The sequence below is a fragment of the Orcinus orca genome, chromosome 7 (assembly GCF_937001465.1).
Source record: "Orcinus orca chromosome 7, mOrcOrc1.1, whole genome shotgun sequence".
NCBI lineage: Eukaryota > Metazoa > Chordata > Mammalia > Artiodactyla > Delphinidae > Orcinus > Orcinus orca.
The window spans coordinates 66115772-66140037 of record NC_064565.1 but is presented as its reverse complement, the minus strand read 5'-3'; the positions used below and the strand labels follow the sequence as shown (position 1 = coordinate 66140037).

The 24266-nt window shown below is 40.7% G+C and overlaps 1 protein-coding gene across 1 annotated transcript in view; it reads left to right on the top strand.

Annotated features, from left to right (window-relative positions):
* Nucleotides 1-24266, top strand: part of TTN (titin) — a 281341-nt gene that overhangs the window by 207278 nt on the left and 49797 nt on the right. The window contains exons 238-274 of the mRNA XM_049712583.1: nt 787-1083; nt 1194-1493; nt 1579-1893; nt 1979-2127; nt 3254-3404; nt 3494-3775; nt 5117-5419; nt 6101-6403; nt 6495-6776; nt 6875-7174; nt 7268-7570; nt 7666-7974; nt 8088-8369; nt 8492-8791; nt 8877-9170; nt 9261-12227; nt 12551-12871; nt 12970-13254; nt 13352-13651; nt 13949-14251; nt 14681-14956; nt 15060-15359; nt 15453-15755; nt 15935-16234; nt 16720-17007; nt 17372-17668; nt 18230-18532; nt 18634-18939; nt 20057-20344; nt 20440-20730; nt 20821-21108; nt 21272-21859; nt 21960-22064; nt 22532-22729; nt 22833-23129; nt 23219-23806; nt 23898-24200. Of these exons, the coding sequence (XP_049568540.1) occupies nt 787-1083; nt 1194-1493; nt 1579-1893; nt 1979-2127; nt 3254-3404; nt 3494-3775; nt 5117-5419; nt 6101-6403; nt 6495-6776; nt 6875-7174; nt 7268-7570; nt 7666-7974; nt 8088-8369; nt 8492-8791; nt 8877-9170; nt 9261-12227; nt 12551-12871; nt 12970-13254; nt 13352-13651; nt 13949-14251; nt 14681-14956; nt 15060-15359; nt 15453-15755; nt 15935-16234; nt 16720-17007; nt 17372-17668; nt 18230-18532; nt 18634-18939; nt 20057-20344; nt 20440-20730; nt 20821-21108; nt 21272-21859; nt 21960-22064; nt 22532-22729; nt 22833-23129; nt 23219-23806; nt 23898-24200 (13665 nt within the window). The remainder of the gene's footprint in view (nt 1-786; nt 1084-1193; nt 1494-1578; nt 1894-1978; nt 2128-3253; nt 3405-3493; nt 3776-5116; nt 5420-6100; nt 6404-6494; nt 6777-6874; nt 7175-7267; nt 7571-7665; nt 7975-8087; nt 8370-8491; nt 8792-8876; nt 9171-9260; nt 12228-12550; nt 12872-12969; nt 13255-13351; nt 13652-13948; nt 14252-14680; nt 14957-15059; nt 15360-15452; nt 15756-15934; nt 16235-16719; nt 17008-17371; nt 17669-18229; nt 18533-18633; nt 18940-20056; nt 20345-20439; nt 20731-20820; nt 21109-21271; nt 21860-21959; nt 22065-22531; nt 22730-22832; nt 23130-23218; nt 23807-23897; nt 24201-24266) is intronic.

Sequence of the window (24266 nt, the reverse complement as noted above, 5' to 3'; positions counted from 1 at the left end):
CTGCTGAGACCCATTTATCTTCACAATCGAGTTTCTTTTTCTTAAGTAGAAACTTATATACCATCACAGCCATGAATAATCTGGGAACAGCATCAAAGGAAATGAGACTGAATGTCCTTGGCAAAGGTTACGTGGTTTTATTAAAACTACTTGATTTTCTCTATTTGAGAAAAAGATATATCTACTTTAAGAGATAAAATATCCACACAAATATGGTAATAATTCTTCCTCTCGTTATTGTTACCATCATTACTGCTGTGTATTTGTTAGTTCTCTCTTCTAAATATAGGAAAGCTGTAGTCACTACTCCCTGTGCATATTCTTACACTAAATTCATGAAAAATGGAAAATTGCTTTGCCTCTATTAGCAGTTAGTTATATTTCTTAAAAGGGGAATTCATCTCAGAACGAACAAAGTAGGTCCCCTCATTAACTCTGCATAAATATTAGGGAATATCATGAAAGAACTCCCAAGTCTAAGATACTATAGTTTCACTTCTCTCTGCCCTTTTTCAATATCTACAATCATAATGATGCCAGGTAAGAGAGAGACAGTAGGTGATACATAGCCACATGTAGATCAATAAAGGATGAGGACCACATATGCCTGTTCCCTAAACTGGTATAAATTAGCTGAAGACAGATCTGTTCTTTATGTCAGGTAGGGCTATAAAGCCTGCTTATAGTAGATCAAATAACTTTATCATCACTGTGAATTCTACTTTCGATCCTTTAGTGTTTTTTTTATGTTCCTAATGACAACGTTTTTTTTTTAAAATAATCTAGGCCCACCTTCAATTGAGCTAAAAGAATTCATGGAGGTTGAAGAAGGAACTGATGTTAGCATCATGGCCAAAATTAAAGGTGTGCCATTCCCGACACTAACCTGGTTTAAAGCTCCTCCAAGGAAGCCTGATAACAAAGAACCTGTTGTCTACGACACCCATGTCAACAAACTGGTGGTGGATGATACCTGCACTCTAGTGATTCCACAGTCTCGCAGGAGTGACACTGGCTTATATACCATCACAGCTGTGAATAATCTGGGAACAGCATCAAAGGAAATGAGGCTGAATGTCCTTGGTAAAGATTACATGGTTTTATTAAAACTACATGATTTTCTGTCCATAAATGTAATATCTGTCTTTAAGATCATTCTCCTAATAAAGTTTTCTTTTTTTAAACCATTTTAGGTCGCCCTGGCCCTCCAGTGGGACCAATAAAGTTCGAATCTATTTCAGCAGATCAAATGACACTATCTTGGCTTCCACCTAAAGATGATGGTGGGTCTAAGATTACAAACTACGTAATTGAGAAAAGAGAAGCTAACAGGAAGACATGGGTGCATGTCTCCAGCGAACCTAAAGAGTGCACATACACAATTCCAAAATTGCTAGAAGACCATGAATATGTATTCCGAATCATGGCCCAGAATAAATATGGCATTGGGGAACCTCTTGACAGTGAACCAGAAACAGCAAGAAACCTCTTCTGTAAGTAGGACATGTTTCACATTCAAAGTCATTCTTATTTTTGTTTTTCAAAATTTCTTATAAATCACTGTGATTTTTGTCACAGCTGTCCCTGGAGCACCAGATAAACCAACAGTTAGCAGTGTGACTCGAAACTACATGACTGTCAACTGGGAAGAGCCAGAATACGATGGAGGCTCTCCTGTTACAGGATACTGGCTAGAAATGAAAGACACCACTTCAAAGAGATGGAAGAGAGTTAACCGAGATCCTATCAAAGCCATGACTTTGGGTGTTTCTTATAAAGTGACTGGTCTTATTGAAGGTTCTGATTATCAATTCCGGGTATACGCAATCAATGCTGCTGGTGTGGGTCCAGCAAGTCTGCCATCAGACCCAGTGACTGCTAGAGATCCCACTGGTAAGCCTTAAAACCATTCTTTCCCCCCCCCCCAAAAAGTGCCATGGAAAAGTCAAGAATACTAACGCATACTGGTTCTTTCCAGCCCCTCCTGGACCTCCATTTCCCAAAGTCACAGACTGGACTAAATCATCTGCGGATTTGGAGTGGTCTCCCCCGCTAAAAGATGGTGGATCCAAAATAACGGGATACATCGTTGAATATAAAGAAGAAGGAAAAGAAGAATGGGAAAAGGTAGCTAACACTTGGCATTATGGAAATGTACTATGAATAAACTGAACACTTAGTAGTTATTCTCAATCCCATTAACTCCTATCTGTATTTTTTTATTAAGAAATCAGAAAAATAACATATAATTTAACTGATAATCCAAACATCTCTTAGGTCAAAAAACCTAATCAAAAGTTAAGTCATGTTATTGTTAACTTATCTTTTGGCTATAAAGCCTGAAAAGATGGAATAAGTGATGCATATATGTGGAATCTACAAAAATGGTACAGATGAACCAGTTTGCAAGGTAGAAATAGAGACACAGATGTAGAAAACAAACGAATGGACACCAAGGGAGGAAAGCAAGTGGCCGGGGGTGGGGTGGGGGTGGTGGGATGAACTGGGAGATTGGGATTGACATGTATACACTAACATGTATGGGAGATTGGGATTGACATGTATACACTAACATGTATAAAATAGATAACTAATGAGAACCTGCTGTATAATAAAATAAAATTCAAAAACAGAACCTATTTTATCAAATTATATAATAAAATGTACATAGATATATATATAAAAAAGGATGGAACAAGTAAACAGTACGGTTTTTTTTCAATCACTTGACAATATTTTAAAACATAATTCCTTCCATTCAGTATTTACCTGTAATATCTGATCCCTAGAACCTAAACTGGCAACAATTTTCCCAAAGAGAGTAAATATGCTGTTGCTATGCTTTGGAAAGCTATTAAAACAAAAAACTACAGTAGTCCCCACCCCCCCGCGATTCCCAAGGGATATATTCCAAGACCCCAGTGGATGCCTGAAACCACGGATAGTACCGAGCTCTCTCTATATATACTATGTTTTTTCTTTATTAATGGGCAGGTAGCATATACAGCGTGAATATGATGGAAGGGATAGTTCACTTCCCGGGCAGGGATGGAGCAGGATGGCCCAAGATTTCATTACGTTACTCAGAATGGAACGCAATTTAAAACTGATGAATTGTTTATTTGTGGAATTGTTTTCCATTTAATACTTTTAGGTTTCCGTTGACTTCAAGTAAATGAACACAGAAAACAAAACCACGGATAAGAAAGGACTACTGTATTCTAATTATAAAATGCTTGTGATTTTTCCCTAGGCTAAAGAAAAAGAAGTGAGAGGAACAAAACTTGTTGTAACAGGATTAAAAGAAGGAGCATTCTACAAATTTAGAGTTAGAGCAGTCAACATTGCCGGCATCGGAGAACCTGGAGAAGTCACAGATGCCATTGAAATGAAGGACAGGATTGGTACTTACTAATATTTCTATTATTTTATCAATATTTGCATTTTGGATTGGAAATGAAAAGCACATTTGTTATTTTCAATTGTTTTCCAGTATTACCTGACCTTCAGTTAGATGCCAGCGTCAGAGACAGAATTGTGGTCCATGCTGGAGGGGTGATTCGGATCATCGCCTATGTATCTGGCAAGCCTCCTCCAACCGTTACCTGGAGTATGAATGAAAAAGCTTTACCCCAAGAGGCCACCATTGAGACCACAGCCATTAGCTCATCCATGGTCATCAAGAATTGCCACAGGAGCCACCAAGGCGTCTACGCTCTTCTTGCCAAAAATGCAGGGGGGGAAAGAAAGAAGACAATTATCGTTGATGTATTAGGTAACAACTTTCAATTCGTCCATGCGTCTTTAAAAAATAACACTTTATTTCATCTACAATAAAGCTATATTAGTTTTTAAAAAAACTATGTTACAAATATTTTGGAAAATAAGAAAAATCACCCACAATCCCATTGACCACTATTAGCATTTTTTTAAATTTCCTCCTTTTTTCATCCTATCCATATTTTATATGGCTGTACTCCTATATAAAGTCTTATGTGCTGCCTTTTTATATAATATGCCACCATAAGCATTTACTATGTTATTATATAGTTTTCATAAAAGCAGCTTTCCTGAAAATGTCCATGAATGTTTAACAATTTGCTAAGGTTGACCGTTTTCACATCATAGGACCTGTCAGTTATCATAATAAGACAAAAGTCCCTTTGAAGGTGTCAGTATTCTAATTGAAGAGAAGCATCATATTTGGTTATCAATATTGCATTTCTTGTCACTGAATATCGAGTTGAACTCTACGAGGCTTGTTCATGCCTCTCGCTGGCTGCTCTACTCCAGTGATTTGCTCAGAAAGTGAAGCCCTCCCACTCAGATCTCTCTCTCAGCACATCTCTAGGCACAACCATACTCCAAACACACAGTTTTTATGTGAAAATAACCAGTTCTCTATTGAACATAATATTATGAAAACATGTTTTGCTTTCATTAGTGAAAATGGCATGCGGAAAAAGATCTCATTGAGCAATGGTCCTTCAAGTTTCTAGGTTGTTTCAAACTCCTAAACAGTCTTCTGTCCAATGGCTATTACTTTAAGAACTGGTGTACTTCCAGGTTAAATTCCAAACCTCTCAAAGGTCATTCTGAGATTTGGGGTCTCCTGTGCTGCTCAGATTCACTGGTCACCCAGAAAAAAATTCTCTCCCCCTTTCCCCTCTGGAGAGTAAACTGGACACAAAAAGTAGTCATGCCTCTCTTCACCCCTCTCCTGTCTCCCTCTGTGCATTTTCCTCCCAACACTGCCCTCTTACCTGACTCACAAATTACCAAAAAAAAAATGTGTGTGTGTGTGTGTGTGTATGTATGTGTGTGTGTGTGTGTAGATATAGATATAGATATAGATATAGATATGTATAAAACTGTTCCTTCAGTTTCTACTAAAGCAGGGGCAACCAGTAACTACTGCAAACCTACTTCATTTTAAAATATGGTTGAATATAGACACAAGGAAAGAAAAAACAAACCAAATCAATTAATAAACACAAAATCTCACTCTTTTCATAACAACATTTTTGTCTCCCTTTTAAAAACAGAGGGTAACAAATATTGAGCCCAGTAGTCCACTGATGTCAAACAACTGAAAACCTTTTCCTCTTATTTCCAGATGTGCCAGGTCCTGTTGGAACACCATTCCTGTCTCACAACCTAACCAACGACTCCTGCAAACTGACATGGTTTTCTCCAGAAGATGATGGAGGCTCTCCAGTCACCAATTATGTCATTGAAAAGCGGGAAGATGACCGCAGAGCATGGACCCCAGTGACATACACAGCTACCCGACAAAATGCCACCGTCCAGGGTCTCATTCAAAGAAAAGCCTACTTTTTCCGAATTGCAGCTGAAAATAGTATTGGCATGGGCCCGTTTGTTGAGACAACAGATGCGCTTGTCATAAGAGATCCAATAAGTAAGTACAATTTAAAACAATTTCATCTTTAATTACTTTTTCACTCATTTAATAAAAGACTATAGTGACAAAGTAGGTACACAAATGCCAAACATTTCATTCATTTGGCAAGCATTCATTAGGTAAATACGTAGTCTCTGATGTTGGTAGTATTTGAACGTGACTGTGAAAGAGATTGTGGGAATATATATGATTCTTCAAATCCTCCCATGTAATACTACATGGATTCTTTTTTTAATTTCCAACTTAATGACATGAACATGAAGTATTTTCCTAACTCTAAAACTACCAACTCTGGGGACTTCCCTGGCAGTCCAGTGGTTAGGACTCTGAACTTCCAGTGTGGTGGGGTGGCGGGCGGGTTCGATCCCTGCTCAGGGAACCACAGGCTGTGTGGCGCAGCCAAAACATTTTTTAAAATAAATTAAAAAACATTAAAACTACCAACTCTGGGGGACTTTGCTGAATTATTTGGCCTCAATGAACCTCTATTTCCTCATCTGGAAATTAGATTGTATTGAGTGCCTTTCAGCTCTACTCATTTTATGTTGAGATTTCTTTTGTTACTTATCAAAACGAATAGTTTAATGTTTAAACGCAATCCTCAAAAAGCATTATTTACTACATTTTCTATTACATTCTTAACATGACATTCGTCTCACTGTCATTCCACACTTGCAGCTGTACCAGAGCGTCCTGAAGACCTAGAAGTCAAAGAAGTTACTAAAGATTCTGTTTCTCTGACTTGGAATCCCCCTAAGTATGACGGCGGATCCGAAATTATCAACTATGTCCTAGAAAGCCGTCTCATTGGAACTGAGAAGTTCCACAAAGTTACAAATGACAACTTGCTTAGCAGGAAGTACAGTGTGAAAGGCTTAAAAGAAGGCGATACCTATGAGTACCGTGTCAGTGCCGTCAATATTGTTGGACAAGGCAAACCATCATTTTGCACCAAGCCAATCGCTTGCAAGGATGAGCTAGGTATGTGTCAAATGCAGCTTACACTTTGAAAACGTGTACACTTATAGGTTTACCTTAAGACATCAAACTGACTTTCCTTTATACATTTCAGCTCCTCCAACGCTTGACCTCGACTTCAGAGATAAACTCACGATTCGAGTTGGTGAAGCTTTTGCCCTCACTGGCCGTTACTCAGGCAAACCAAAGCCTAAGGTTACTTGGTTCAAAGATGAAGTTGATGTGCTAGAAGATGATTGCACTCATATAAAGACCTCGCCAACAACACTTGCTCTAGAGAAGCTCAAGGCCAAGCGTTCAGATTCTGGCAAATACTGTGTGGTTGTGGAGAACAGTACAGGCTCCAGGAAAGGTTTCTGTCAAGTTAATGTCGTTGGTAAGTATTATTTAGCAAGAATTAGAGACATTCTGTTCTTTCCAAAGCAGAAGTGGAAATAACATTTTGTGGTGTGATTTTTTTTTCTTTTTCCTCAGACCGTCCTGGACCACCGGTAGGACCAGTTGTTTTTGATGAGGTGACCAAAGATTACATGGTTATCTCTTGGAAGCCACCTTTAGATGACGGAGGCAGTGAAATTACTAATTATATTATTGAGAAGAAGGAAGTGGGCAAAGACGTTTGGATGCCTGTGACATCTGCAAGTGCTAAAACAACATGCAAAGTTTCTAAACTGCTTGAAGGAAAAGATTATATTTTCCAGATACGTGCTGAAAATCTGTATGGAATAAGTGATCCTCTGGTGTCTGATTCAATGAAAACCAAAGATCGTTTCAGTATGCATCATATTTCTTTTCAGTGATTCAATGTTTGATATTGTTAACGGGAAGAATTAAATTTCTAACATATTTTGCTAATGTTTGTTATAGGGGTTCCTGATGCACCTGACCAGCCAGTTGTTACAGAAGTTACCAAAGACTCTGCATTAGTCACCTGGAACAAGCCAAATGATGGCGGAAAGCCCATCACAAACTACATCCTGGAAAAGAGAGAAACGATGTCTAAACGATGGGCTAGAGTTACCAAAGAGCCTATCCATCCATACACTAAGTTTACGGTTCCTGATCTTCTAGAAGGGTGTCAGTATGAATTCCGGGTTTCTGCAGAAAACCAAATTGGTATTGGAGACCCAAGCCCACCATCCAAACCAGTCTTTGCTAAAGATCCAATTGGTATAGTAGTAAAGCATTCTTTCAGCTTTCATTTTATCCAACTTTGTTTTCAGCTATATTCTAACTCCTTTTTGGTTTTCTCTTTTATTATGTAGGGAAACCAAGTCCACCTATTAATCCTGAAGCAATAGGTACAACACATAATTCAGTTGATCTAACCTGGCAGCCACCACGTCATGATGGTGGGAGCAAGATTCTGGGTTATATTGTTGAATACCAGAAAGTTGGAGATGAAGAATGGAAAAGAGCCAATCACACTCCTGAGTCATGTCCTGAAACTAACTATAAAGTCACTGGTCTTCGGGATGGTCAATCCTATAAGTTCAGAGTAAGAGCAGTCAACGTAGCCAGTGAATCAGATCCAGCTCATGTTCCCGAGCCAGTGCTAGTAAAAGACAGATTCGGTGAGTATAATGTTCTCAGCTGCCTTTGCAAGGAAGACAGGTTTCATTGTCTATGCTTAAGTGTAAAATATATTAACAAAACAAATCTGTAAGTACTGTTCTCTTTATTCTAGAACCCCCTGAGTTGATTCTTGATGCCAACATGGCAAGAGAACAACACATAAGGGTTGGTGATACCCTAAGACTTAGTGCCATCATCAAAGGAGTGCCGTTCCCAAAAGTAACTTGGAAAAAAGAAGACAGAGAGGCTCCAACTAAAGCAAGAATTGATGTTACTCCAGTTGGTAGCAAGCTTGAAATCTGTAATGCTGCCCACGAAGATGGTGGAATTTATTCCTTAACAGTGGAGAATCTAGCTGGTTCAAAAACTGTCTCAGTAAAAGTACTTGTATTAGGTAAGAATTTTAGTACTTGTGATGTACTTAATGCAATAGCATATAAAAGTAACTCTAAATACATTTTGAGTTCTTATCTGGATTAAATCACTTATATAACTGCATTACTTAACACTTTTCAGATAAGCCTGGGCCACCTAGAGATCTGGAAGTCAGTGAAGTTAGGAAAGATTCTTGTTACCTTACTTGGAAGGAACCACTGGATGATGGTGGTTCTGTCATTACAAATTATGTGGTTGAGAGGAGAGATGTTGCCAGTGTCCAGTGGTCACCTCTTTCAACTACATCAAAGAAAAAGAGCCACTTTGCTAAACATCTTACTGAAGGCAATCAGTATCTCTTCCGAGTAGCTGCTGAGAACCAGTATGGACGTGGTCCTTTTATAGAAACATCTAAACCCATCAAGGCTCTGGATCCCCTACGTAAGTTGCTCTCTTTGGATACAAAAGTACTGTTTTACTGTTTTGAGAATATTGTTTATTCATCATAACTTCTTCTTCTTAAAAGATCCTCCAGGGCCACCCAAGAACCTACACCATGTAGATGTTGACAAGACTGAAGTCTCCCTTGTTTGGAATAAGCCAGATCGTGATGGTGGCTCTCCAATCACTGGATATTTGGTGGAATATCAAGAAGAGGGCACCCAAGACTGGATTAAGTTCAAGACTGTGACAAACTTAGAGTGTGTTGTTACCGGACTACAACAAGGAAAGACCTATAGATTCCGTGTAAAAGCTGAAAACATTGTGGGTCTTGGTCTTCCTGACACAACTATCCCAATAGAATGTCAAGAAAAACTAGGTAATTTTTAGATTGGAATTATTTTCTTTCTTTTTAAAATTATTCATATTGTGAAAATCAAAATCTAATTTCCTCATGTTTCCTTTCCAGTGCCTCCATCTGTGGAGCTGGATGTGAAATTAATTGAAGGCCTTGTGGTAAAAGCTGGAACTACAGTCAGATTCCCTGCCATTATAAGAGGTGTACCTGTTCCTACTGCAAAGTGGACAACCGATGGGAATGAGATTAAAACAGATGAACACTATACTGTTGAAACTGACAACTTCTCATCAGTACTCACCATTAAGAACTGCTTAAGGAGAGACACTGGGGAACATCAGATCACAGTTTCCAATGCAGCTGGCGCCAAAACAGTGGCTGTACATCTTACTGTTCTTGATGTTCCTGGTCCACCAACAGGCCCTATTAATATTCTGGAAGTTACCCCTGAACATATGACTATCTCATGGCAGCCACCTAAGGATGATGGAGGAAGCCCTGTGATAAATTATATTGTTGAGAAAAAAGACACAAAGAAAGACACATGGGGTGTTGTCTCTTCAGGAAGCAGTAAGACAAAGCTGAAAGTCCCACATCTGCAGAAGGGCTGTGAATATGTCTTCCGAGTGAAAGCAGAGAATAAGATTGGTGTTGGCCCTCCCCTTGACTCCATACCTACTGTTGCTAAACATAAGTTTAGTCCTCCATCTCCTCCCGGTAAACCAGTAGTTACTGACATTACTGAAAATGCTGCAACAGTGTCTTGGACTCTGCCAAAATCTGATGGTGGCAGTCCAATAACTGGTTACTATGTGGAACGTCGAGAAGTAACAGGCAAATGGATGAGGGTCAACAAAACACCTCTAGTGGACATGAAGTTTAGAGTGACTGGACTCTATGAGGGAAATACATATGAGTTTAGAGCTTTTGCTGAGAATCTTGCAGGACTAAGCAATCCGTCCCCAAGTTCTGATCCAATAAAAGCTTGCCGGCCCATCAAACCACCTGGACCACCTATTAATCCTAAGCTGAAAGACAAGACCAGAGAAACAGCTGACCTGGTGTGGACAAAGCCTCTCAGTGATGGTGGTAGCCCCATTCTGGGCTATGTAGTGGAATGTCAGAAAGCTGGAGCAACACAGTGGAGCAGGATTAATAAAGATGAACTCATTAGGCAATGTGCCTTTAGGGTACCTGGACTAATTGAAGGAAATGAGTACAGATTCCGAATAAAGGCAGCTAATATTGTGGGAGAGGGAGAGCCAAGAGAGCTAGCAGAATCTGTGATTGCAAAGGACATCCTTCATCCTCCAGAAGTAGAACTTGATGTTACCTGTCGTGATGTTATTACCGTTAGGGTGGGCCAAACTATCCGCATTCTTGCTCGGGTCAAAGGCAGACCTCAACCAGACATAACTTGGTCCAAGGAAGGCAAAGTATTGGCCCGAGAAAAGCGGGTTGACCTAATTCACGATCTACCTCGTGCTGAGTTGCAAATTAAAGAAGCTGTTAGAGCTGATCACGGCAAGTATATCATCTCAGCTAAGAACAGCAGTGGACATGCCCAAGGTTCTGCTATCGTTAATGTCCTTGACAGACCTGGACCTTGCCAGAATTTAAAGATCAGCAACGTAACCAAAGAGAACTGTACAATTTCTTGGGAAAACCCTCTAGATAACGGTGGCTCAGAAATAACAAACTTCATAGTGGAATATCGCAAACCAAACCAGAAAGGCTGGTCAATTGTTGCTTCAGATGTCACTAAGCGATTAATCAAGGCCAACCTTTTAGCCAACCATGAATACTATTTCCGAGTTTGTGCAGAAAATAAAGTAGGTGTTGGGCCAACCACTGAAACAAAAACTCCAATTCTGGCTATTAACCCTATTGATAGACCAGGTGAGCCTGAAAACCTTCATATTGCAGATAAAGGAAAGACATTTGTCTACCTAAAATGGAGGCGGCCTGCTTATGATGGTGGTAGCCCAAATCTATCATATCATGTTGAAAGGAAGCTGAAGGGCTCTGATGACTGGGAAAGAGTGCATAAAGGAGGCATTAAAGAAACCCACTACATGATTGACAAATGTGTTGAAAACCAGATTTATGAGTTCAGAGTGCAAACGAAGAATGAAGGTGGGGAAAGTGACTGGGTGAAGACAGAGGAAGTTGTTGTAAAGGAAGACCTGCAGAAACCAGTACTTGATCTGAAATTAAGTGGTGTGCTAACTGTCAAAGCAGGGGACACCATTCGACTTGAGGCAGGTGTTAGAGGCAAACCATTTCCAGAAGTTTCATGGACGAAGGACAAAGATGCGACAGACTTAACAAGATCACCAAGGGTCAACATTGCTACCAGTGGTGATTCATCTAAATTTTCTCTTACTAAAGCAAAGCGAAGTGATGGTGGTAAATATGTAATTACAGCAACTAACATAGCTGGCAGTTTTGTGGCCTTTGCCACTGTCAATGTTTTAGATAAGCCTGGGCCTGTAAGAAATCTGAAAATTTTTGATGTGTGTAGTGATAGGTGTTCTCTTCGCTGGGATCCACCAGAGGATGATGGTGGCTGTGAAATCCAAAATTATATTTTAGAAAAATGTGAGAGCAAGAGAATGGTTTGGTCTACCTTTTCTGCTACTATCTTAACACCTGGTACTACAGTAACACGTCTCATAGAAGGGAATGAATATATTTTCAGAGTCCGTGCAGAAAATAAAATAGGCACAGGGCCTCCAACAGAAAGTAAACCAGTCATTGCAAAAACCAAATATGATAGACCTGGTCGCCCTGACCCCCCAGAAGTCACTAAAGTAAGCAAAGAAGAGATGACTGTGGTTTGGACGCCACCTGAATATGATGGTGGAAAGTCCATCACAGGATACTATTTGGAGAAAAAGGAAAAACATTCAATACGATGGGTCCCTGTCAACAAGAGTGCGATCCCTGAGAGACGTTTGAAAGTACAGAATCTCCTCCCAGGACATGAATATCAGTTCCGTGTCAAGGCAGAAAATGAAGTTGGAATTGGAGAACCAAGCTTGCCATCAAGGCCAGTGGTGGCAAAAGACCCCATAGGTATGATGTTCTTGCTTTTTCTGGTATTACACCAACTCTTGATCTCAGGCACAGAGGTATTAGACAAATAAGTTAAATCCACAGCATCAAAACTTTAATCTTAGCCAGTAGTTTTCCAAATAGATCTTTTACCAAATCGCCTAAAATGTACAAACAATGGTAGATTCTAATTTTATGAAGGAAAATAAGGAGGACTGAGTCATTGAGAAATTGAATGTACTATCTGTGGTTAATTAAGGATGGACTATATATAATTACTCATTAACGTAACACTAGTAGTTGTTAACCATGTGTAAATTTATTCTTATATAATTTACTTTCAGAACCACCTGGTCCACCGACCAATCTCAAAGTGGTTGATACAACCAAAAGTTCCATAACTCTTGGGTGGGGAAAACCGGTGTATGACGGTGGCGCACCAATCATTGGATATGTTGTGGAAATGAGACCAAAGAGACCAGATACATCACCTGATGAAGGCTGGAAAAGGTGTAGTGCTGCAGCGCAACTCGTTCGCATGGAATTCACCGTGACCAGCTTGGATGAAAACCAGGAATATGAGTTCAGGGTTTGTGCCCAAAACCAAGTTGGCATTGGGCGCCCTGCAGAACTAAAGGACGCTATTAAACCTAAAGAAATCCTAGGTGAGGCCCTATGTTATCACTTGATTCATTCATGTTTCACTTCTCACATGATTTCCCCACATTCTGAAGTCAACTGACGGCTTTTGTGTCATTTGCAGAACCTCCAGAGATTGATTTGGACGCCAGCATGAGAAAACTGGTCACAGTGAGAGCAGGATGCCCTATTCGACTATTTGCCATAGTGAGAGGGCGACCAGCCCCTAAGGTCACTTGGCGAAAAGTGGGTATTGATAACGTGGTCAGAAAGGGACAAGTTGATCTGGTTGATACTATGGCCTTCCTTGTCATCCCCAATTCTACCCGTGATGACTCAGGAAAATACTCCCTGACGCTTGTGAACCTGGCTGGAGAAAAGGCCGTGTTCGTGAATGTCAGAGTATTAGGTGGGTTATAAACAAGCGTCTTCCTCCCCTTCAAAAATGCCTTAGTTAATAAGGAGGCTGAGGGGACTCGTATATATGATTTTGTCGTCCTTCACAGATACTCCTGGACCTGTGTCTGATTTAAAAGTTTCGGATGTCACTAAAACATCATGCCACATTTCCTGGGCCCCTCCCGAGAACGATGGTGGGAGCCAAGTGACACATTACATTGTGCAGAAACGTGAGGCAGATAGAAAGACGTGGTCGACAGTCACCCCAGAAGTCAAGAAAACGAGCTTCCACGTCAGTAATCTTGTCCCTGGGACTGAGTATTTCTTCAGAGTAACTGCTGTCAATGAGTATGGCCCCGGCGTCCCAACAGACATCCCCAAACCAGTGCTCGCAACAGATCCTCTAAGTAAGTTACATCCTTTCTCCCTCCTTTTAACTCCAGTCCCCGACCTCAGCAAAATCAAGATACCGAAACATTTTACTCCACTAGTGAAAGGGCCTTCACTTGTAGAAACCTAAACAGTACAAATAAATATCTAACTCACTCACTGAAGACTTTTTTGATCTGACTCATCCGAGTCCTTTTTACTTTCAACATCCCGAACCATAGTTTCCATATACTCTGAAGCAAGTGGCATACGAAAACATTTATGCGTATTTCCAAAGGGATGGATTAGGTTACCTGGGTGGTTTTTTCTTCTAGGTGAGCCGGATCCCCCCAGGAAACTAGAAGTTACTGAAATGACAAAGAACAGCGCTGTGTTAGCCTGGTTACCTCCCCTGCGCGATGGAGGTGCCAAGGTCGACGGCTACATCGTTAGTTACAGAGACGAAGAGCTGCCTGCAGGTCACTGGACAGAGTACTCGGTGGTGAAAGACCTCAGCCTTGTCGTCACCGGCCTCAAGGAAGGAAAGAAATACAAATTTAGGGTAGCGGCCAGAAATGCTGTTGGAGTCAGTTTGCCAAGAGAAGCTGAGGGAGTGTATGAAGCCAAAACACAGCTGTGTAAGTAGTCAGAGTCGTTTTCCATGCGATAAAAGTTTATGAGGATTTTCTTTCGACATGTAGATGTTTATCCCTGAAGAAGCTAGTTCCAGAAGTACTTGAAATATAGTAGAGAACAGTGGTTTGGAAACACCTGGACCCACAACAGGTAGTAAATACACCTTAAATCATGACACAGGACACACGTACATATATATGACTTAGAAAAAGTTTCTTAAAGCAACACCCATTCTTATCATGTATGCTGGCCTCAGATATTCTCAATTCGTTTCGATCCCATTCTCTTTAAAAAGTATCAGCAGTAATGCAAACATTAATTTGAATCCACTAATGGGTTGCAATCCACAATTTGAAAAGCACTAGTATAGTTCCCCACCAGAGGAAATTTAACCTCCCTGCCAAATTAACGTATCTTCATCTTACTTTTAGTGCCACCCAAGATCCTTATGCCAGAGCAAATTATTATCAAAGCTGGGAAGAAACTCCGAATTGAAGCCCATGTGTATGGAAAGCCTCATCCGATCTGTAAATGGAAAAAAGGAGAAGATGAAGTTGTCACATCCAGCCACCTGGCAGTACATAAAGCAGACAATTCTTCAGTTCTGATCATAAAAGATGTTGCTAGGAAAGACAGCGGTTACTATAGCCTCACTGCAGAAAACAGTTCTGGGACAGACACTCAGAAAATCAAAGTTATCGTCATGGGTAGGTTACGTGTTAGACAAATGGCCATCCAAATATGAGTATCAGAAACATATTTTACAGTCAAATCCCTATTCTTACATTTCTTTCCTCTCGGTTCATGCAGACATTCCTGGACCCCCTCAGCCTCCGTTTGACATTTCTGACATAGATGCCGATGCCTGCTCCCTGTCATGGCACATCCCCCTGGAGGACGGAGGCAGTAACGTCACCAATTACATAGTGGAGAAGTGTGACGTGAGCAGGGGTGACTGGGTGACAGCGCTAGCTTCAGTGACAAAAACTTCCTGCAGGGTTGGAAAACTGATCCCAGGCCAAGAGTATATCTTCCGGGTCCGTGCTGAGAATCGATTTGGCATTTCAGAGCCTCTCACATCTCCAAAGATGCTGGCTAAGTTCCCATTTGGTATGTTTCTTTCAGGAAGAAAAAAAAATTGTGTTTTCTTTCTAGTCTGTTACTTAGGCTAGAAACTGATATTTCCCTGAACTTCATCTCCAGATGTTCCCAGTGAACCCAAGAATGCACGAGTCACTAAAGTCAACAAAGACTGCATATTCGTGGCGTGGGATAGACCAGACAGCGATGGAGGGAGCCCCATTACCGGCTACCTGATTGAACGCAAAGAAAGAAACAGTTTGCTCTGGGTGAAAGCTAACGATTCCCCTGTCCGGTCAACTGAATATCCCTGTCCTGGCCTGGTAGAAGGCCTTGAGTATTCATTCAGAATCTATGCCCTAAATAAAGCTGGACCCAGCCCACCCAGCAAACCAACTGAATATGTAACTGCGAGAACGCCAGTTGGTGAGTAATTTTTTTGAGTAATTTTTTTTTTTAAAGTATTATGAGGAAACATTTAAATCTTGGAGTCTCTGAAGGTTACTATTTCCATTCAGGAATATGTTCTGGGTGACACTGTGAAACACAGAGTTTAAAATTCCTGCTGTTAAGATCAATGCTGAGAATATCTCTTTTGGTTTTAGATCCTCCTGGAAAGCCTGAAGTTATTGATGTTTCCAAGAGTACTGTGTCCCTCATCTGGGCCCGTCCAAAACATGATGGAGGCAGCAAAATTGCTGGCTATTTCGTAGAAGCTTGCAAACTTCCTGGTGATAAGTGGGTACGGTGTAATACTTCACCTCACCAGATTCCCCAGGAAGAGTACACAGCTACTGGCCTAGAAGAGAATGCTCAGTATCAATTTAGAGCCATTGCCAAGACTGCGGTAAACATTAGCCAGCCTTCTGAACCTTCTGATCCAGTGACTATCATGGCAGAAAATGGTAAGATTCTGTTGAACATTACAGGCAAAGGTGGACTGCACTCATAATGTATATTTCTCCTTATAAAAAACTAAATCTACACCTATGGAAATAAGGACAAGTAAAATGATAGGTACTTTGTATACAGACACTAAAAAATGATTATGGAGAATCTTAATAATATGCTAAACTAAAAAACAGGATACAAAACTGTGTGGACCGCATAATTTTAACCATACACAGGCACAGGCACAAGAAGGTGCCAAAGAAATGCACCAAAATGATAAGAGTGAAGCTTTAAGGATGCTGGAATGATGGGCGATCTTTACTTTTTTCTTTATACTTTCAGCGTTATCAAATTTCGGCATTTCTTTTATAATGAATAATGTTACTTTAAAAAAATCCCACCTTGAAAAAGACAGCGTATGGATTTCCGACTTTTATCAGTAAGAATTATATAATATAGCTTTGCATATATTAAATCCTTTTATCTTATTTCTTTCCAGTTCCTCCCAGGATAGACCTGAGTGTGGCTATGAAATCTTTGCTCACTGTGAAAGCCGGAACTAATGTTTGCCTGGATGCTACTGTTTTTGGTAAACCAATGCCCACAGTCTCTTGGAAGAAGGACGGCACGCCGCTGAAAGCATCAGAAGGCATCAAGATGGCCATGCAGCGGAACCTGTGTACCCTGGAGCTGTTCAGCGTGAGTCGGAAAGACTCAGGGGACTACACCATCACTGCCGAAAATGCAAGTGGCTCCAAATCAGCCACCATCAAGCTCAAAGTGTTAGGTAACTAAAGCACTTCGCTAGAATCTCATGTTTCCCTTTGGTTAATGTGATGTCATAGAATTTACAAAATAATATGTGAGAAAAGATACCTATCTCGATGTATCTTTCGTCATCGCGGAATTATCCTCATCAGAGAAAAAGAGCGTTTTACAGCCGAAAAGACCACTAGAGATCACATATTCCAGTTACATAATTTGAGATATGAGGAAATTAATATTCGGAAAAATTAAGTCACTTCCAAGGTCGTATAGGAAGTTAATGACAACATAAAGGCTGCAGCCCAGGTCTCCAGACCTCCACTCTACTCATTCCCTATTTCACATGTGCAAGTGAAAGACTTCACTTTTCTTTCTTATCCTTTCAGATAAACCAGGTCCTCCAGCATCTGTTAAAGTCAACAAAATGTATTCAGATCGTGCAATGCTTTCTTGGGAACCTCCTCTTGAAGATGGGGGCTCAGAAATCACCAACTATGTTGTTGACAAACGTGAAACGAGCAGACCCAACTGGGCACAAGTCTCTGCCACTGTGCCCATCACCAGCTGCAGCGTGGAGAAACTGATAGAAGGCCATGAGTATCAGTTCCGAATTTGTGCTGAAAATAAATACGGAGTGGGCGACCCGATCTTAACTGAACCAGCAATTGCTAAAAACCCATATGGTAAGAACATTTTCCTGAGGTTTTTCTCTTTTTTTTAAAACATCTTTATTGGAGTATAATTGCTTTACAATGGTGTGTTAGTTTCTGCTGTATAACAAAGTGAATCAGCTATACGTATACATATATCCCCATATCCCCTCCCTTTTGGGTCTCCCTCCCCCGCTCCCTATCCCACCCCTCTAGGTGGTCACAGAGCACCGAGCTGATCTCCCTGTGCTATGTGGCTGCTTCCCACTAGCTATCTATTTTACATTTGGTAGGGTATATATGTCCATGCCACTCTCACTTCGTCCCAGCTTACCCTTACCTGTCCCCGTATCCTCAAGTCCATTCTCTAGGTCTGTGTCTTTATTCCTGTCCTGCCCCTACATTCTTCAGAACGATTTTTTTTTTTTAAAGATTCCATATATATGTGTTAGCATACGGTATTTGTTTTTTTCTTTCTGACTTCACTCTGTATGACAGACTCAAGGTCCATCCACCTCACTACAAATAACTCATTTTACTTTTTAAATATTACCTTTTAGACTGGGACATTAACTTGTCAATCAATCTCTGCAGACCCACCCGGACGCTGTGATCCTCCTGTTATTAGCAACATAACCAAAGATCACATGACAGTAAGCTGGAAACCACCAGCAGATGATGGCGGCTCCCCCATCACTGGCTATTTGGTTGAAAAGCGGGAAACCCAGGCAATTAACTGGACTAAGGTCAACAGAAAACCCGTTATAGAAAGAACGATAAAAGCAACAGGTCTCCAAGAAGGCACGGAATATGAGTTCCGAGTTACAGCTATAAATAAGGCTGGACCAGGCAAACCCAGTGACGTATCCAAAGCTGCTTATGCCCAAGATCCTCTGTGTAAGTTTTCATGAGAGTGTCCAATATCCTGTGTTATAATCAACATTCAACAACTGGGAATGAGGTTTTAATGAAAATTTTCTATTATTATTTATCCTCAGATCCTCCTGGTCCACCAGCTTTTCCCAAAGTATATGATACAACCCATAGCTCTGTGAGTCTATCTTGGGGCAAGCCAGCCTATGACGGTGGTAGCCCTATCATTGGTTACCTTGTTGAAGTAAAACGAGCTGATTCTGATAACTGGGTGAGGTGCAATTTACCACAGAAGCTACAGAAAACCCGCTTTGAGGTTACCGGCCTAATGGAAAACACAGAATATCAGTTCCGCGTGTATGCCGTTAATAAGATAGGATATAGTGACCCCAGCGATGTGCCAGATAAACACTGTCCCAAGGACATTTTAAGTAAGTATTACCAGGAAAAACATACAGAACTCTTCTCATCAGTCATATTGTAAGAGGGAGTATGGGACTCCCTTATGTAGATTTAGTTATTTATAAGAAGTTTTAGGGTTGGTAACTCTACAAGTATCAATACATTTTAGGAGAGCTGGGTTGGTACTTTATGGTATTGTATAATAAGCTCAATGGAATGCAAGTATGAGAATTTCATGTCTTCAAAAGAATACAGAATATAGGAATTTTATTCTGAGAATAAAAAGATTTTTTAAAACTAAGTAGTGAGCTATTTATCATTCTTAGGTTTTTATTTTCTCTTCTAATCTACCCCTCTCCATAAGTATATAATGGTAAGCTCTCCATCATCTTAATTTCTCTTCTCACCATTTCTTCTATTCACTTATTCTCCCTAACCAGTGCTCCTTTTACTTTGAATTACTTGGTATTATACTTCACCTTCTGTGTACTTTTCTTCCTACAATGAAGTGAAGAGTATATAGCGGAGTGCCTTCACTGGAAGAAAGCCAAAAACCAATCATCTACTTTTAATATACAGAGAGTTTAAGAGTATATAAGGTTCATGAGATGAGATGCAGATCCTCCAGGGAAAACTTGGGTCGGCCTATAGGATATTGGAAAATAGAAAGATCAATAATTGCTACAGAATATTAAAATCGTTGGCAATGGGACTTCCCTGGTGGCGCAGTGGTTAAGAATCTGCCTGCCAGTGCAGGGGACACGGGTTCGAGTCCTGGTCGGGGAAGATCCCACATGCCGCGGAGCAACTAAGCTGGTGCGCCACAACTACTGAGCCTGCGCTCTAGAGCCCACGAGCCACAACTACTGAGCCCGCGTGCCTAGAGCCTGTGCTCCACAACAAAGAGCAGCCCCCACTCACCACAACTAGAGAAAGCCTGCACGCAGCAACGAAGACCCAAAGTAGCCAATAAATTAATTAATTAATTTTTAAAAATAGTTGGCAAAAGTTTTGAGGATTATATTAAGGATTTTCTAAAGAACTAGAGATCAGTTATGGAAAGAAACATATTTTAGGAGTGATCAGGCCAGTTCTTGGAAATACATTTGACCATTATTACTCTGTCTTTACTCCAACATTAAACAGTTCCACCTGAGGGAGAACTTGATGCTGATTTGAGGAAAACACTCATATTACGTGCTGGAGTTACAATGAGACTGTATGTACCAGTAAAAGGACGTCCACCGCCCAAGATAACTTGGTCTAAACCAAATGTCAATCTAAGAGAAAGGACTGGACTGGACATAAAGTCAACTGACTTTGACACTTTCTTGCGCTGTGAAAATGTGAACAAATATGATGCAGGAAAATATATCTTGACTCTGAAGAACAGCTGTGGTACAAAAGAATATACCATTGTAGTGAAAGTGCTTGGTAAGTCCGCTTGAAAAAACAATCATATATATGCTTAAAATGTAGTCTATGTATTTTTTACATATTCATTTCTTATCTACCCACTATTTATTCAGATACTCCTGGGCCACCCGTCAATGTGACTGTCAAAGAAATATCCAAAGATTCTGCTTATGTTACCTGGGATCCTCCCATTGTTGATGGCGGAAGCCCCATCATAAACTATGTGGTAGAAAAGCGTGACGCAGAGAGGAAGTCCTGGTCCACCGTGACAACGGAGTGCTCCAAAACAAGCTTCAGAGTTTCTAACTTGGAGGAAGGAAAATCCTACTTCTTCAGGGTGTTTGCGGAAAATGAGTACGGCATTGGTGATCCCGGTGAAACACGTGATGCCGTGAAAGCTTCCGGTGAGCAAATAAGCTACCATCCCGTCATTTTGAGTGACATCTTACCTTGGTTATCCAGGGCTTAGACTTATCGTTTCTCCTTTGCTTTAGAAACCCCTGGACCAGTTGTGGACCTTAAAGTGACGTCTGTGACCAAGTCATCTTGCAGCATAGGCTGGAAAAAGCCTCGCAGCGATGGTGGGAGTCGAATTATCGGATATGTCGTTGATATCCTGACTGAAGAAAATAAGTGGCAACGAGTCATGAAATCACTAAACTTACAGTATTCCATGAAAGATTTGACCGAAGGGGAGGAATACACCTTCAGAGTGAGTGCCGAGAACGAAAACGGAGAAGGGACCCCAAGTGAGATCACTGTTGTGGCAAAGGATGATGTCGGTAAGCCTTCAGCCATCATCTCCATTTTCCCTTTGTCATCAAAAGTGCCCTCTTGAGCCCTACTCACTGGCTTATGTAAAAATCCTTTAAAAACTATAACGATCTGAAAAAATTAACTGCCTGGCATTAAAAATAACAGTAACTTATCTCTGCTGTTTTACAGTGGCTCCTGACCTTGACTTAAAGGACCTTCCTGATTTGTGCTACCTGGCTAAAGAAAACAGCAACTTCCGTCTTAAGATCCCCATAAAAGGCAAGCCAGCTCCATCCGTGTCCTGGAAGAAAGGAGAAGATCCTCTAGCAACAGGCACAAGGGTCAGTGTCGAGTCATCTGCAGTTAACACAACTCTTGTAGTGAATGACTGCCAAAAATCTGATGCTGGAAAATACACAATCACACTGAAGAATGTTGCCGGCACCAAGGAAGGAACCCTCTCCATAAAAGTTGTCGGCAAGCCTGGCATCCCCACCGGACCGATCAAATTTGACGAAGTCACAGCAGAAGCCATGACCTTAAAGTGGGGTCCTCCAAAGGACGACGGAGGTTCTGAGATCACCAACTATATCCTAGAGAAGAGAGATTCTGTAAACAACAAGTGGGTGACATGTGCCTCAGCTGTCCAGAAAACCACCTTTAGAGTCATGAGACTTCTTGAGGGTATGGAATACACCTTCAGGGTCAGTGCCGAAAATAAATACGGTGTAGGACAGGGCTTGAAATCGGAGCCAATTGTTGCTAGACATCCATTTGGTAAGTGTCTCAAGGTCAGAAAACATAAAGCAAAACATGGTTCTGGCTTATTTATAATACATTCCTAATTATAAATCTTGCATTATCTATTTTTTCCTAGATGTGCCCGATGCTCCCCCACCTCCCAATATTGTGGATGTCAGACATGATTCCGTATCTCTAACTTGGACTGACCCCAGGAGAACTGGAGGCTCTCCAATTACAGGTATTTAGTTGGCTCTTACCCTACAGCGTTTACATTAAGATTTCTTCCAAATCTTCCTCCCTGAAAACAAGTTGAATCTGTGCTCCTTATTTATAGCACTATCTGCACATACAAAAATGTATTTTCCTTTTTTCAGTTCATTATGCATTCAGTACATGAAGCATTAAGCTAATTCATTAAGCTAATGCTTAATTTCAATGAAAACCTCCTAATGTAATAGTTAATAAAGGCTTTCTTAATGATATCTATTTTTGTAAGTTAAAACTTTTTGACAGAAGGTGCAATAAATGTCTATTCCAAGAGGAAAAAATGGCTCTATGCCTAGGTAATAAAAGTATACATACAAGCAAGAATGATTACTTGCTCTGTGCGTGTGTGTGTGTATGTGTGTGTGTACGTATGTATTTAAAAATCAGGCTACATTTGTACTTTCTATGTGAATTGACACATCACTGGATCTTTTGTAGGGTATCATATCGAGTCCAAGGAAAGAAATAGCCTTTTGTGGAAGAGGGCTAACAAGACTCCTGTTAGGATGAAAGACTTCAAAGTGACAGGACTAACTGAAGGTCTGGAATATGAATTCCGAGTTATGGCAATCAATTTAGCAGGAGTAGGCAAGCCAAGCCTGCCATCAGAGCCAGTTGTGGCACTTGATCCAATTGGTAAGTCATTATACAAAGCAAAATCCAGGTGTATTTTCTTCATGAAGAGAACATTGGTGTGTGTTTGACCGGGTTTCTTTGTCTGTTTTTTGCTTTATTTTAGATCCTCCTGGCAAACCTGAGGTTATTAATGTAACAAGGAATTCAGTGACTCTCATTTGGACTGAACCCAAATATGATGGTGGTCATAAGTTGACTGGATACATAGTGGAGAAGCGAGATCTTCCCTCTAAATCTTGGATGAAAGCCAACCATGTCAATGTCACAGATTGTGCCTTTACTGTTACTGACCTTGTTGAGGGTGGAAAATATGAATTCAGAATTAGAGCAAAGAATATAGCAGGTGCTATCAGTGCTCCATCAGAAAGTACAGGAACCATTATTTGCAAGGATGAATATGGTAGGTCTATTTCACTTTTTATGCACATAAACAATAGTAAATTAAGCATCCTTCCTTTTCTGATTAAAATGTTCTTTTCTCCTTTGCAGAGGCACCAACCATTGTCCTTGATCCCACAATAAAGGATGGGCTAACAGTTAAAGCAGGTGACACCACTGTTTTGAATGCCATTAGCATTCTCGGCAAGCCTCTTCCAAAGTCAAGTTGGTCCAGGGCAGGAAAAGACATCAGACCATCAGACATCGTTCAGATAACTTCAACCCCAACATCTTCCATGCTTGCCATCAAGTATGCCACTAGAAAAGATGCTGGTGAATACACCATCACTGCTACCAATGCTTTTGGCACAAAGGAGGAGCATGTGAAGGTGACAGTCCTCGATGTACCTGGTCCCCCAGGTCCGATCGAAGTCAGTAATGTTTCTGCTGAAAAAGCAACGCTTACATGGACACCTCCCTTAGAAGATGGTGGCTCACCAATTAAGTCTTATGTTCTTGAAAAGAGAGAAACCAGCCGACTTTTGTGGACAGTGTTTGCCGAAGATATTCAGACTTGCAGGCATGTGGCAACCAAACTTATCCAGGGAAATGAGTACCTCTTCCGGGTCTCAGCTGTAAACCAGTATGGCAAAGGGGAACCCGTACAGTCCGAACCTGTCAAGATGGTAGACAGATTTGGTACGTAGAGCATATAAAGGAACTGATATGTAAGCATTTGCAGCAGAATTTAGGAAATCATAGATTTCTCATAAATTTGCTTTCTTTTCAGGTCCACCTGGCCCCCCTGGAAAACCAGAGGTGTCCAATGTCACTAAAAACACTGCCACTGTCAGTTGGAAAAGACCAGTTGATGATGGTGGCAGTGAGATCACAGGGTATCATGTAGAAAGGAGAGAGAAGAAAGGCTTGCGATGGGTGAGAGCAACAAAGACTCCAGTTTCCGATCTCAGATACAAAGTAACAGGACTGCAAGAAGGAAACACCTACGAATTCCGTGTCAGTGCAGAGAACAAAGCAGGAATTGGTCCACCTAGTGATACTTCAAATCCTGTTCTAATGAAAGATGTAGCATGTTAGTATTTATCTTTTTCAATACAGCTTATTTGGGAGTGCCAGTATTTTATATAATTTATACAAA